The 16,091-nt window shown below is 29.0% G+C and overlaps 2 protein-coding genes across 3 annotated transcripts; one reads left to right on the top strand and one right to left on the bottom strand.

Moving 5' to 3' along the window:
* Positions 1-4,339: 4,339 nt before the first annotated feature.
* Positions 4,340-15,090, bottom strand: LOC145187994 (uncharacterized). Its single transcript, XM_090067832.1, has 4 exons — positions 14,810-15,090; positions 13,362-13,589; positions 7,672-8,505; positions 4,340-5,232 (listed from the first exon to the last, which is right to left on the bottom strand). Exons 1-4 carry the CDS (start codon positions 14,850-14,852, stop codon positions 4,916-4,918), a joined length of 1,422 nt encoding a protein of 473 aa, XP_089923958.1. The 5' UTR covers positions 14,853-15,090; the 3' UTR covers positions 4,340-4,915.
* LOC145191460 (uncharacterized) lies at positions 9,459-12,287 on the top strand. Of its 2 annotated transcripts, XM_090067823.1 has the most exons (2): positions 9,459-11,469; positions 11,641-12,287. In XM_090067823.1, exons 1-2 carry the CDS (start codon positions 9,814-9,816, stop codon positions 12,181-12,183), a joined length of 2,199 nt encoding a protein of 732 aa, XP_089923949.1. In that variant the 5' UTR covers positions 9,459-9,813; the 3' UTR covers positions 12,184-12,287. The 2 variants fall into 2 exon arrangements, with proteins under 2 accessions (XP_089923949.1, XP_089923943.1); XM_090067817.1 differs by having other exon boundaries at positions 9,459-12,287.
* Positions 15,091-16,091: the final 1,001 nt, after the last annotated feature.

Here is a 16,091-nt window from a genome sequence, read left to right as displayed (position 1 = left end):
ATTGATAAGAAGAATCGTGTTTTTACTTAGTAAGTACTTTAATTTGCTTATTAATTAAACCTCGAAAGATTTTCTTGTAGTTTATAAAACTTTACAAGCGAAACGTGCAACAGCAAGATAAATACATAAAATAAAGTGTGCAACTTAAACGTACCTTTCGAAAATAATCGATATTTAGGTGTTTCTTTTTCACTAACCGCCTACTTTAAATTACAAATTTTCAATAGTTTTATTTGGTTCAAGAATATCAAATATGTTTAACGTTCAAGCTAAATCGTCACTAAGTAGAGGAGATGGGGGGGCGCATTGTTCGCCGGGGCGTTATGATCATTTAGCTTTTACTCGTTCATTTTTACCTAACTAGGAGTGAGGTTGCAATTTAATTAGCAATTATGCTGTCCTTATTGTTTATTCATAATATTTTTTCATAAGGTTTTTAGCGGCACTAAAAAAAAATAGAAAATATAGTTTTTCCTTATCAAAAATGATTTTTTTAAGATAGTAAACTAATTCAAATACATTTTTTATTAGATATCTTTATGGGTTTCCAACTATTGTTTTTTTGAATTTGTATGGAGTTATTGGTAGTTTGTGTTAGGTATACAGTAGCGTGCAAAAATAAATCTAAGCATTTTATTGAAATATGCACGTGCAAAATCCGGGCAGAAAAAAATACTTGAAGTAGATTTTTTCTTTAAACATTTTTTTAATTAAAATGTTGTAATTTAAAGTAATTCTCAAGTTATGCGCTTATCCGATTATTTTTACACGCTGCTCTATAATAGAATATATATATATATATATATATATATATATATATATATATATATATATATATATATATATATATATATATATATATATATATATATATATATATATATAAATTTTGGTTACATTTTGTATAAAAGATATTGTCATCAGTTTATTAACAATACTTATTGAAGTACATTGATCTTTGACGATGCGGGGGCTCATTAATCGGAGGATCAAAGTGCACTATATTAAACTTAAATTTTTTTTAAAAGTCATGGAGTTAAACGAATAGCATGTATTTATGATTATTAGAAATTTATATAACACCCTATAAATAAAATTTCGGACAAATTTTAATTTCATATATTATGTAATTTATTTCATGCACGCAAAAAACCTTTATACTTATCTAAAAGAGGATTTTATAATCTATTTAAATTTAATTTAATTAAATTAAAAATATTATTTAAATATTGAAAAAAAAATGGTCAAAGTAAAGGACCTCGAAAAAATTATGGAAATTTTTTCCGAAAAAATCGAGAAAAAGATAAAGCGTTTGTTGCTAAGCAGTTTATGGAATGGGGTTTACCAAGATTAACTGCTTACGATAAAATCGTAAAATTGGAGAATTGATCTCTAAAAAGAAAAGTTGGAAGTGGTCGAATCGCTAAGGTAGCTACTAAAAAAAATATTCCAAAGATTGCTACATTTTTTGAAAATAAGTCAGGGTGCTCCCAAAAGAAAGTAGCTCAAGTTTTTAACTGTAGTCAAACGCGAATTTCCCAAGTATTAAAAACAATGACTAACATTCGAGCTTTCAAAAAAACAAATTGTCCAGATCGTAGCCATCAGTAGAAGGAAGCTATGCGTCCTAAATGTCGTAAATTGTACGAAAATTATAAAAACTTGGATTTTGTTATGGATGATGAAAGCTATTTTACCTTAAACAATAGCGCATTAGCTGGTAATGATAGGTTTTATGCCGCTGATCCTTCTCAATGTTCTGACCAAGTAAGATACAATTTGCGTAAAAAGTACGAGGACAAGCTCTTAGTTTCTTGTTGCATCAGCCCCCGTGGAATAAGTCCTCTTTATATTCATCACAGTAACCAGGCAATCAATCAGTACAATTATAAAGAGATAATAGAAAAAACTTTACTTCCTCCAGTATCAGAATATTACAAAAAAGAAAATAAGTTTATCTTCTGACCTGATCTAGCTCGATCACATTACGCAAAGTCGCTCATCGACTTTTTAAAATTGAAAAAAATCAAAGTTGTACCCAAAGATATAAACCAAGCTAACGTTCCAGAAGCAAGACCAATTGAAAACTTTTGGGGTGATTTAAAACGGCTAGTTTACGAGAATAATTGGAGAGCTGAGAATTTGGAAGAGCTTGAAGCAAGAATTAGATATTGTTATTCAAAGATGAATAAAGAAATTTTCCTTATTCAAATAAAACATCTCTCAAAAAGCTTTATAATATTGCTAAATATGGTATTTGAAATAATTATTTTAATATATTTGTAAACTAGGTATACTAGCATATTAACAGTTGAAATATTAAATAATAAAACTTATTAGTTCTTAAAAGATTAGTTTTTAAATTTTGTCCAAAATTTTATTTATGAGGTGTTATAAACAAACAATAGCTTTTATTTTTCCTTTTTTTTTTAAATCTACTTTTGTTATAAACTAATAGCATGTAAAGTACCTTTTTAAAAAGAAATATTTTTATTTATTTATTTTTTTCTTTACAGATATAATTAGGAGCAGAATAAAAAAAAAAATAGTTGCTGTACAAAGTGAAACAATGAAAGCAGCTGTTAATGAAGTTTTAGAAGAAAAATTATTGAATGTTGTTGCACGCGAGTTTTACATAGATCGAATGACTTTAAAAAGATGTTGTCGTAAAAAGAAGCTCAATCCAAATGAATCTTTTAAGTCGAACCACAACAATAAACAGGTTTTTACAGCAGAAGGTGAAAAAAGTTTATCAAGTTACTTACTACTTGCATCAAAAATGAACTATGGTCTTTCAACTAAGTCAACACATTTATTGGCATATCAATTTGCTTTGAAAAATAATAAGATCCATCCATTATCATGGGTCAAAAACAAAGTTGCAAGCATTGATTGAATGCAAAGTTTTATGAAAAAACAACCAGAGTTATCTGTACGAACACCTGAAGCAACTAGCTTCGCTCGATCAACTCCTTTTAACAAAAACACTGTAGGAGAGTTTTTTCAAAATCCTAAAACAGTAAGAAATCGATATAAATATAATCCTAACTGTATAGATATGTTGACGAAACTGGTTTAACAACGGTATAAAAGCCAGTAAAAGTTTTAGCAGGTAAAGGTAGTAAGCAAGTTGGAAGAATCACATCTGCAGAAAGACGAACATTGGTTACTGCATATTGTGCTTTAAATGGAAATGGAAATTCTATTCCTCTATTGTTGGATTTGCAAATCCTTCTGGTTGGGTGAATTCAGACATTTTTATAGACTGGATTAAACATTTTGCTAAATATTCAAACTGTTCTCGTGAATCTCCAGCTTTGTTACTTCCGGATAATAATGAAAGTCATGTTTCTGTTAGCACCTTGGATCTTGCAATTTAACACGGAATTACACGAAATGGTAAGTTTTCCTCCCCATTGCAGCCATTGGATAGAACTGTTTTTATTCCTTTGAAAAGGTTCTTCAATTCTGCATGTGACAATTGGATGGTCACAAACCCAAGACCTATGACGATTTACGATATTGTTTCAATAGTTCGAAAGCCATATACAAAAGCTTTCTCGCCATCTAATATACAGAAAGAATTTCACGTAGCTGGCATTGAGCCATTTAATCCTGAAACTTTTGAAGATGATGAATATTTAGCATCATCAGTTACAGATCATGTGCTCCAGATACCAGTTACCACCTGTGTACCACGTGGAACCTGAAATGACTGTAGCGCATGTTGAAACGAGTATTTTAAACAAAGTGTTAGCAAGCGTTGCTTCTATAATCTCACTTGAAGTTTTGAAACCTTACCCAAAAGCCTCTGGCGGGAAAAATAATGTTAAAAGTAGGCAACTAAAAACAAGGATCTTAACTGATACTCCAGTCAGAAATGAGACTCATTTTTCTAAATAAAAAGACTCTGAAGAAAACTAAACAACAAAAGAAAGTCGTCACAAAAGAAAAGGAAAGGGAAATTAAGAACTACTTGCTTAAGGAACAAAAAAAACAATTAAAACCAAAAGTTGCTTCACAACTTGACTTTGACAAATGATGATAATGTAAAAGAACCTTGTTTATGATTATAGTCTAAATATCTTGCACATTTTACAATCTTTGTAAACTTAAAAATTGTGCATTTTTATCGTCTTTATTAACTATAATATTTTAATAATAGTAAAATTGGTTACGAAAATAATTTTACATTTTCTTTTTTTATCACTTTAAACTTATGCTATTTATTCTATTTATGTGAATGGATACATGATTTGCATTTGATTATATGCATATCGATTAAGTAAAGGGGACTTTAGGAAAATCCCTAAAAAATTGCATGAAAATTCTCCTCTTCAACTCTCAATGTATTTCCATAATAATACACAATAAATCAAACCAAAAATTCCCGATTTACATTATAACCAAAAAAAAAACAAATGTTCAGTTTTTGCTTTGAAAGAGATATTAATTCAAAAATAAATATTTAGATAAAAAAAAAAAACTTCCTTCCTTTTTTTTTTTTTTTCCAATACTAAATTTAAAAAAATAAAAAACAAAGCGTTGTTTCAAATTCATCAAAGTAATGTAAAAAAATAAAATAATAAAAATAAACGAATTTATAAGATGATAAGAATTTATAAAAAAAATACTTATAATTTAGTTTAAAACTAAACATGTGTGCACATAAATAACAATTTGAGTTTTTAAAAAATAAATTTTTACACACACACAAAAATGCATATCATAAATACTATTTAATTATATTACACCAAAAAAATCAATTATTTTTAAATACTTGATATTTCTTCTCATAATAATGATAGATGTAATTTTATGATATACCCAACTGAAAAGCTTTTTTTTTTTCTCACAAACTCTTACTAACAATTATAGAACTAAGCTTACATTTAAAAAATACTAGGTATAGAAACTATGGGTTAACATTCGGGTTTAAAGCAAAGTATAGCTTATAAAAGGATTCTTTCATATTTATTATATTAAACGTTGTGGCAGAAACTGCTCCAATACAGCTAATTACACAAATAAATCCCATGAGGAACTTTGGTCCTAAGGTTGTTTCAGGATATAACCTCAAGTAAAATAAAACAGGAAATATAAAGCACAGGAAAACATTTAAAGATCCCCCAATCAAATCAACAATTGGACCGAATAGTGGAAAGATCTCGCATGTAGCAAGTATTGATAGTACTGCAAATGTTCGAAAATAAACTCTTCTCCCAGAAAACTCTGAAACATGGAATAAATAAAACAAAAAAAAAAAAAAAAAAAAAAAAAGAAAAAAAAAAACGAAATTTCAGAATTTTTAAGTAAATAATATACAGCTATATACAAAAGTTTAATCAAGGAAATTCTAGGCTCAACAACAAAAAGCTTAAATATTTAACCAATCCTTTTCTAATTGAAATATCAGCAGAGAACTCATTAGTAAAAAAAAAAGGTATTATGTTGAAATAAGAAAGCCTATCCTATCAATTATGGATCAATGCAAAAGACAAAAATGGTGCAAAGAACGTTTGCATTGGGCAGTTGAAGTGGAGTGATGAGTCAAATATTTAGGTCATAAACTGCAAAGGAAGAATCAACATTAAAAAATTTGCAAAAAATGTTAAGGAGATGGAGGCTCAGTAAGCATATGGAAATGTTTTTTTGCACAAAGGCCTTGGTATGTGTGAGGTTTATAATGGCTAGATTAACAAATATACCTACAAAAACACACTAGAATCACATTTGATTCCATCAACAAGGCAATCATAAGGCTGAAGCAAGCAATATATCTTGCAGCAAGGTAGGGTTTCAGCACACAAAGCACCTTACATAACACATTAGTTCAACACAAAGAAATTCAATTTATTTCTTTGGTGCCCTAGATCACCAGATCTCAACCCAATCAAAAACATTTAGTCATGGATCAATATTCAATTGGTCAACAATTAAATTCAATAAATTGAGCATTTGAAGCAAATTTTAAACTACTGTATTGGTTAAACTAGAGTTGGTTAATGGTGTGAGATAAGCATGAAATTGGTCAAATTAATGAAGAAACAAGTTTTTCTTTGCTATTTTGCAAAAGGAGGACACTTTAAATAATAGATTTGTATTTTGTTTCACTTTTTCTGTTCTAAACTTTAAGTCAATTAAAATTTTATGCAACTCATTTTTTTGCTATACAATTATTATTTTGTATGTACCTATTTTAATTATTTTATCTTATTAATATTAACTGTAGCAAATTGATTTTTCGTTTCAAAATTAAAATAATTAAATAAATTCATTTTCCAGATTTATTTTTGACTAAAAAAAAAAAAAAAAAAGATTGAAACTAAACTTTTATCCATAGCTGCATTTGGTTATTAATTTACAAATAAACACACATATACACTATATATCTAATTATATATATATATACACATATATATATATATTTCAATTTTAATTAGTTTAACTTTTGTAAGTCATAGACAGGGCTGTGGAGTCGGAGTCCATTTTGGCTGGAGTCAGAGTCGGAAAAATTGTACCGACTCTGACTCCGGTTTTAAAAAAATCTTTCAAAGTTTCATAATTTTCATAATGATTTTATAGATGTTACAAAACTACAAGTCCCAGGATGGTCTGAAAGCTGTAGGATATCCAGACACAATGGGAATCGTAGTTTGCAACAACTGGAGGACAAGGAGTTTGACATGTTATTTTTAGGCCTTTAAAACAGTGATAAGCAATAGGGTATTTTGCTGCTTATCACTGAGAATCATATATCACCTCCTTTGCGCTCTCCTCTACCTTCCCTTAAACTATATAACTTCATGATCCCCTAACTCCCGACTTAAATTTTCTGGCACTGTGCTACATATTCTTAGTAGAAAGCTAGGCGTGCCACCACCAAGCACCAAAGAGTTGCTCCACAAACAGAAAGACTGTAAGTATTCAATTAACTTTGTTTCTCTGGAGAGAGAGAATATTAGAAAATAAGTGATTGAAGAAGCTGTTAAACAAAAAGAAGAACTTAATGAATGTCTCAAGGGACGCTTTGTGTTTCTTAACAGAGTGAACTATTTTGCAATCAATGTTTAATTCTTTTTTGAAAAAAATGAAGCAGTTACCAAGACATTGGCAGTAAAAGACGCCAAAACTAATCATACCAGCGAATTTCTTCAGGTCTTAGTAGAAAAGATTCTTAAAGAATATGAACTTAAAGAAGAACAAGTTCTTTCATGTTTGAAATATTGTCCAACTGACAATATTTCAAACATGATTTTGACAAATTCATAATGTTATTAGCGACTGCATAAGAGTTTATTGCATAACAAGAGTTCAGAAAAGTTGTTTGTTCAGAAATTGTTTTCTTATAAATATTGTTTAAAGCACTAAGTGGTTGGATTATTTGTATCATAGTGATGAAATAGCCAATGTTAACATTTTACTGCAGGTATTTGTTGTTACAAACAAATAACTGTAGCAAAACAAACAACTATTTGTTGTTACAAATTGGTTACTTATGAAGGAGTCGGAGTCGGGAGTCGGTCCATGATAAAATCAAGGAGTCAGAGTCGGAACAGCAGCTTACCGACTCCACAGCTCTAATCATAGATATGTAATTACATCATATATCTAATTATGACTTACAAAAGTTAAACTAATTAAAATTGAAATAAATCTGAATATACTCACCATAGGGTACTTGATAAAAACTTTCCACCTGCTGAACCAAAGGATTAATCATTAGCACAAAACCACATAGAAAATGTGATGCAAATAACAAACTTGCAGCAGTAACAATACCATGATTTAAATGATGGATATCATCATAGTGAGTGAGAGTTTTAAGGATACTATCTTGTATATCAATACCAATAGTAACAAATCCCCCAACAGCAGTAGGAATGTAAAGAAATGCAATTCCCATATAACCAATCCATGCAGCTTGGGCAAATTTAGCTGGATCCTTCATATCTGACTGTATGGTAGGAAATAAAGTAGCACCAGTAAATCCAAAGACTATAGCTCCGAATGCGGAGGAAAAAGAAGCAAATGTTACTGGGGATTTTACAACTGAGCTTAAATCATTTGGCCGAATCATGATATACTTTATTAAAATAAGAATGACAGCTATAGCGGTTGAGAAAGCAGCCCCTAGAGCTACAAACCAAAAATCTTTTGGAGTACCAAGCCATGTAAATGGAATAACTATTATTGATACAATCAATAACCAAATACGAAGACTGTTTAGCCCATGAATATTACCAATATGAAATGGAAAAAATGTTTGCAGAATTTCTGAGCAAAGAATTAAGTAGATCACACAAGTAAAAAAAATTTGAGTGTTTAGGCAAAACGTTACAGCATGGCGAGCAAGTTTTCCCATTGCAATTTCACCTATGTAAGGATAAGGATCTCTGATTGGTTCAGTCTCTGTGCGCTGTAATTGAACACGCTTCCAAGAATAACCCAGCAAAAGGCCACAGTAAACACACATAAGTAACACAATAAACATTAATGGTAAACCTGTAAAAGTTAGAAAAGCATTTATTTAACTTTAATGTCAAAAGGTAAAGGAAAATGTTTTCACAAATTTATGTCCAATAAAAAATTGAGGCAATAAAAAGGTCCATTTTTTTTACATAGATATTTATATTCAGGAAAAAATGTATAAAAATGTATTTAATTATATATATATATATATATATATATATATATATATATATATATATATATATATATATATATATATATATATATATATATATATATATATATATATATAAAGAAAATTATATTCAAAAAGTTATTTGACACCAAACCTATATATATACATGGTCAATTCTTTTGATTGTATCTTTTACAAGCTTTTGCATTAAATTGTTATTTATATATATATATATATATATATATATATATATATATATATATATATATATATATATATACATATATATATATATATATATATATATATATATATATATATATATATATATACACATATACATATATATATATACACATATACATATATATATATATATATATATATATATATATATATATATATATATATATATATATATATATATATATATATATATTAGGGCTGTTCATGTGAACACAGGAAAAAAAATTTTTTCTCGGATTTGAATGCATAGTTGTTTATTTTGTGCCATTTGACATAGTAATTGACTGTGGAAAAAATCTTTCCAATCAGATAATGTTTAGGGGGTGCTCAATGACCATAAAGTTTTACGAAAAACGTCAAAAACGTGTAAAAAGTTCCAAAGTTCCAAAAATTTCTAGAACCTGGTTAGTTAGATTTTTTCCACTGAAATATTGTCTGATTGCGTGCTATATAGATTAATTAAAGTGCAGCAGATTAACTGTCATCAGGGCACCAGACTAAAAAATGTCTGCTAGTGTTTAAAACAACTGTGTTTATATCATTTTGTTAATATTTGTGTTCATAATTTTAATACTATTATTTAACTCAATTTAGAATTTGTTCAAACAGAATAAAAAGGTTTACAAGTATAAATATTATTTTTATTTGGAATTTCAGTTTGACAACAAATGTATTAATATTTTGATAGTACCTAACCTTAGTAACCTATTACAGAAAACTAGCATGGTAGTCTGGTAGTGTATTGTTTGTTATTAAGTGCAGATAATAATAATTTCTAATTTGAAAATATTTATTTAATTTCTTTAGTAATAATTATTATAATATATTGCTGCAGCTGCATAAACCAACAACTGAATGATAAGTTTGTATAATATGGTATTGAGTTTTGATTTTCTCATAATATTTCAGTTATCATTGAAATGGCAGCATCATCTCGTGTTGCTATCTCTACACGACTTCAAACCAAAATCTTTTTAATTGGACAACCAGAGCCAAATCTTCCAGATAAAGTTCTTCCCTTAACATCTGATGTTTTAAAAACATTTTTTTATCATCTTAATTCAACCAAAAAGTCAGTGCCTGAAAGTCTTAAAACAACTGTTGATGAACTGATTGTTATTTGGAATAAAGCCCGTATTCCGACAGCATTTCATCCGAATGTAGTCTTAAAGTTGAAAACTTTAGTCCAGGAATTTAAATTAATAAAAAAAAATAAATCCAGATTGTCAGATTCTCAGAAATCGAGAGAGAAATCATTTACAGACACCATTGGCCTACTTTTTGACATTGCCCACAAGGATGCTGAAACCATGATCAGAATTGAAGAAGATAAAGAATTTTTATTGGATCAGAGATGTCAGAGAAAAATGGTGATGTTTGGAGAGGACAAAGAACTTTCAAAATTAGAAGAAAGAAATGAAGCAAGGAAACAAGCAGAGAGAGAACGAAAGCTAAAAGAAGAGCAAAGACAATCTGGTGCGAGTGCAATAGTTCCTGTTATTGAACCTTTACATGACGAAAGTTATAGTGATGACAACGATAACGATGCTGTTGATAATGACAAAATGGTTGATAGAGATTTTGAGATAGAAATCCCTGTTTATTACAGACAACAAGTCAGTAAAGCAAGTTCTTCAGGGTCAGCTGAATCAAGTTTAGCAAGTACTCCAAAACGACAATGTATCTTAGATACAATTCTTGACTCGCCTGATGTTTCATCAACATTAGACAGAATTAATCTATCTGACACAAAATTTACTATACTAGCAGCAGCAATTGCAAGGGCTGGTGGACAGAACCTCGATGATGGATCATTGTCACGTTCTACAGTCCGTAGAAAACGAACCTATCATCGATCAAATATTGAAGCCACTGTTCGAACTGAATTCTGCGATTTGGACAAACCACCATTAATCGTCCACTGGGATGGCAAACTGATGATAGATCGTACAAATTCTGCAGCCCCTAAAGCAAATGTTGACCGGCTATCTGTAGGTGTGACAGGTCACAATGTTGACAAAATACTTGGAATAGCAAAACTATCAGCTGGAACTGGAGAAGCCCAAGCAAAAGCAGTTATTCATCTGCTTAATTTCTGGGACATAATTGGTGATGTTATTGGAATGAGTTTTGATACTACAGCCTCTAACACTGGCTCCAAAAATGGTGCATGTGTAGTTCTAGAGAAACATATAGGTAGAAATTTGTTATATTTCGCTTGCAGACACCATGTTCATGAGATCATAGTAGCAGGAGTGTTTGGATCACTATTTGGACCATCATCTGGTCCCAACATACCTCTTTTCCAGAGATTTCAGCAATATTGGCCCAAAGTTAATCAAGGAAATTTTAAACCTCTGGATGACATTCGAATGAAAATACCCCTGGTGCAAGAACTACAAAATGAAGTGATTGCATTCCTCAAAGAAAACCTGCATGTTAAAATGCCAAGGGATGACTACAAAGAAATCATGGATCTCTGTCTGTTAATACTTGGAAAACTGCCTGATCAAGAAGAGAAAAATTATCATTTCAAGATCCCTGGTGCTTATCACATGGCTCGCTGGATGGCCAAGGTTATTTATTGTTTTAAGATTTATTTATTTCGTGAAGAGTTCAAGTTGACCACAAAAGAGGAAAAAAATCTCTGTGAATTTTGCTTATTTGCTAGTCTGGTTTATGTAAAATCTTGGATATCATGCACAAATGCCAGCGATGCTCCAGTTAATGACTTGTTTCTGTTTCAGCAACTTAAGCAGTTTGCAGTTGTGAATAAAACGATTTCCGAAGCAGCAGTCAAGAACTTTCAAAACCATTTGTGGTACCTTTCACCAGAATTGGTCCCACTAGCTTTGTTTTCAAACAAACTTCAAACGGAAGAGAAGCGAAAAATGATTTCCAACATGAAATTTCACGGTGAGAACTGGTCTGAAAGGTTGATCAAATTAAAGAACATTGAAAGTCTAGAGAAGAAATCTCTGGACATGCTGGTGACATCAGTTTCAGCAAGTGCGTTGCGGTCAATGAAGGTTGATATTGATTTTCTGTTCAACAACGATCCAGCTACCTGGAATGATTCCCCAGAATACCAAGAAGGAAAAAATTTAGTATATTCATTGAAAGTAGTAAATGATGCTGCCGAACGATCTGTGGCTTTAATGTCGATGTTTAATGAATCGATTACAAGGAATGAATCTGAAATGCAGAGGTTAATTCAGGTGGTTGAGGATCACAGAAAGCGAGTGCCAGATGCCAGAAAGTGTACTCTGAAGAGTTATAGTCCTCGCTAGCATTAACATTGCACGAACTATAACATTACGATAATTAAATGTTAATTGCTCATATGTTTTTTTGTTTATAATTCGTATTTTAATCAATGACAAAGAGTCAAAAATCCTAGTGTTTTATTTTGGAAAAATTCTGATATAACAAAAACCGCAGAACTTTAGCAGTATTTTATTTCATTAATTTCTCTGCTAATAAACCAGTCTAAAGTGGATGTGGATTGTAATTTGTATTCAGAATTTAATATTTAGAGATAATTAAAACTGATCAAATCTGAAAAATCTAATTAACCGGGTTTTAGAAATTTGTGGAACTTTGTTACTTTTTCCATGTTTTTCACATTTTTCGTAAAACTTTATGGTCATTGAGCACCCCCTAAACATTATCTGATTGGAAAGATTTTTTGCACAGTTAATTACTATGTCAAATGGCACAAAATAAACAACTATGCAATCAAATCTGAAAAAAAAATTTTTTTTGGACAGCCCTAATATATATATATATATATATATATATATATATATATATATATATATATATATATATATATATATATATATATATATATATAGCTCATCTAAATTTTTGCTTGCCAAACATCCTTGTACACATTTCATAGGAGAAATCTCTAAAAATCTTCAATTATATGAAATTGTACAACAAATTTTCAGGTACAACTCATCATCAATTATAAATGATCAATTTCTATATTTGAAATATAGGTCGTGGAATTTTGGTTAAGCAACCAAAATGCCACGACCTATATTGTACAGGTGATTGACTTGATTTTTTTTATCTTTTACAGCAGGTCATTATTAAACAATATTTAAGTGGACAATATTATCATTTATTATCCACTTAAATATTGTATAATAATAAGATAGTAACTTGAAAGTTTTTTATACTACTTTTCCATCATAATATCTGAATATCATATATTATAATTTTAACATCAATGCTAGCGTATTACCTTGATTCATTAACATCATACATATTTATCTCAATATTATGTGATATTATATTCCAATATTTTAACATAAATATTAAGATATCTAAAACTGGTGTTTGATTAGTGATTGTACATTATTTCAGGCCTTGCATAACACTATATATTTCTTAAACTAAAATCTTATTTCAAAACTCAAGCATACAAAAAGTTGTAAAAAAGCAAAACTATTTTTACCCAGCCATCCTGTTTTGGACATTGCCCCAGGAAATGCAATAACACCAGCTCCACTAACCTCACCAATAATGAAAATTCCAGCTGTTATTACACCAATACCATGCACATTTATACCATTGTTGTTATTGTCAGAAGATGGCAGCTCCCCTTTCCCAAGGTCATCAAGTTCATAAGCATCAGTAATCTTTTTATGAACACCAGTGTCATCTGTATCATTGTTAGAATAATCTACCCATTAAAAGAAAAAAAAAATCACTAATAGACATTACAATTCACAGAAAATAGTTCATTAAGAGCTACAAATATATTTAAAGCATCTAATAAAATATATAAATTGAAGATAAAATCAAATAATATTGTTGGAAATAAAATGCTAATATTGTGTCAAAAAAAAAATTTTTTTTTTTCAATTCTTTTCAAAATACTCACGGCATATAGCTTGAATAAGTTGTCATTGATTGAAAATTTGAAAAATATTGAAATGAAAGGCTTTTATTCAATAAAAATAGAGGAATTTTGTCTTACGTGTATAAAAATACTATTAAATTGGACATGTATTCAAACTTATTATAAACATCAAAACTTATATATAGGAATATTTCCAAGCTTTAATTGAGTAAATAATTAAATGCGTCAACTGTTAGAACAAAGATATAGTTTTGCAGAGAATTTCTACTAAATCACTTTTTCCAAGCTTCAGTAGTATTAATATAACAGGTAAACAAAAAAAAAATATTTGGTATTGGCTTATTAGACTGATTTAAGCAACATAAATATCACAAGGCTCATTAAAATACTATGCCTTTCTTTTTGTTAGATTGAATAGACTAGGATACTTCAGTTATTACAAACTTAACCTTTTCTAAAACAGATTTTTCAATAACTAATACAAAAGCAACCTCTTTTTTTTCAATGTTTGTGTAAAACAATTGTGTACAAAAAATTCCTGTAACTTGTGGTTTGATTAAAAATTTGTTGATTGGGCAGTGATAAAGAGTTTGGCATTCAAAACATATAGAAATAAAAATATAGATAAAGAATATATAGTGTAAAACAATACAAATAATAGCAGTATAGTCTATTTAAAATTATACATACTAGTTATAAAAACAGATTACACGCTTCTTGTAAAACATTTGATAGAAAACAGGAGATATTAAATATTTAAATTATATATAAGATGTTAAAAAAGTACTTATCAAAATTTACTTCAATTTACTAGGAATTTTTTGAAAAACACATATTTGTATAAAATTTTATAAATAAAAACAATTTTTTTAAGCAAAACTAAAATAAAATATACAGATTTCATTTAAAGAAACTTAAGTTTTTAAATGTTAACCATTTTAACTTTACTGATCCAAAAAAAAATTTAATAGTAAGAAGATTAGGAGACTAATACATACAATATAGAAAATTGAAGGTATTATGTATAAGCAACAACATACCATCTAATGGTTGATACCCATAAGTATATTCCTTTTTTTCCATTACAAACAACTCCTCTTCTTAAAGAACCTGGTATTATTTTATGCCTATATCGAGATATAGAACTGGATCTTAATTTTTTTTCCTTTTTCAACTTGATTTGTTAAAAGTTTCCTAAATTACCCATTAAAACTGATTTTGTCTTATTATTCTAAGTAAAATTAAATACTCTAAGAAACCACAACTAAAAGTCATAAATTTAAATAACCGCCAAACTTTAATCCAACCTGATTGTTTATTTGTGTCTCAGCTTTATGTTTCACTGAAAAGAAACAGCTGTACATTCTTTATTAACTTTACATGAACTAAAATTTTATTTATTTATATCTCAAACTTTCTTTTCTTTTTTTTTTTTTTTTTTTTTTAAACAGAACAAGTATTATGAAAGTTCGGTCAAAAAAATTTTCAAATCCTTGTCTTTAAAACGGTTATATTTTGCTGGGTTATTACACGCCCAACAAAAAATCTGTTCTTCATTTCAATTTTTTTATTTATTTTTTTTTTTTATACGCCTTTATTGGAAAACTTTCACAAATACGCGATGTGTCGGTAAACTTTAGTCATTAAAATGACGGATCATATCGATGCTGAGCGCAGTATTGAAATGCTGTATATGCATTTGCAGAAATCCTTTACCGTTGGTACTTATAGTTTTGTGTTTTTTTCCTAAAAATTACAGTTTTTCAGTCTGATCAGAAAATTTTACGTATTTGAATTAAAGTTGAATAATGGAAAAGGTAATAGAATCTTGAAAGTCTTTAAAACGTTTACAACTGCAACATGTAAATAGGATCAGAAACAAAATTTAAACAGAGCAGCACCATATTGATAGTGCATTATTTGGTAAAACTATTTTTTTATTACAATTATTAATACTACACAATTAAATTAAAAAAAAAAAAAAAAAAAAAGAAGGAGAATAATATTCTTAAACTTTAACTGCTAAATTAATGAAATAAAAGACATTTGTAAAACCATAATCGCAAGTTGTGGGCAGGTCATAGATTTTTATTCGAAAGCAATGATGGATTGAGGAAGTCAAAGTTTTAGATAAGTATTATCTAAGTTTGCCTACGCGGAAACTGAAAAAATAGTTCGGGGCTTCGTAATTTTTTGAAATTGAAACTTGGGGAGGGGAGGAATTTGTAAATGGCACCTGTGTCGGTAGAAATTATTTAAAATATGGTTGAATGCGTGGTTTATCATACCAATTTTTTTTTTTTTTTTAGAATTGTTTTTTTT

This window comes from Hydra viridissima, unplaced genomic scaffold (genome assembly GCF_058129835.1).
Source record: "Hydra viridissima isolate aposymbiotic clone 2 unplaced genomic scaffold, HvirCarnegie_v1 scaffold_1, whole genome shotgun sequence".
Taxonomy (NCBI): domain Eukaryota; kingdom Metazoa; phylum Cnidaria; class Hydrozoa; order Anthoathecata; family Hydridae; genus Hydra; species Hydra viridissima.
This window is presented reverse-complemented; position numbering and strand designations above follow the sequence as displayed.

Excerpts from the sequence above, each read along its gene's own strand:
- LOC145191460 (XM_090067817.1), top strand. The coding sequence starts at position 9,814 with ATGGCAGCATCATCTCGTGTTGCTATCTCTACACGACTTCAAACCAAA.
- LOC145187994 (XM_090067832.1), bottom strand. The coding sequence starts at position 14,852 with ATGGAAAAAAAGGAATATACTTATGGGTATCAACCATTAGATG. Across the intron at positions 13,590-14,809 it reads TGGGTATCAACCATTAGATG|ATTATTCTAACAATGATACA; the intron begins GTATGTTGTTGC and ends TTTAATGGGTAG. Across the intron at positions 8,506-13,361 it reads GTCCAAAACAGGATGGCTGG|GTTTACCATTAATGTTTATT; the intron begins GTAAAAATAGTT and ends TAACTTTTACAG.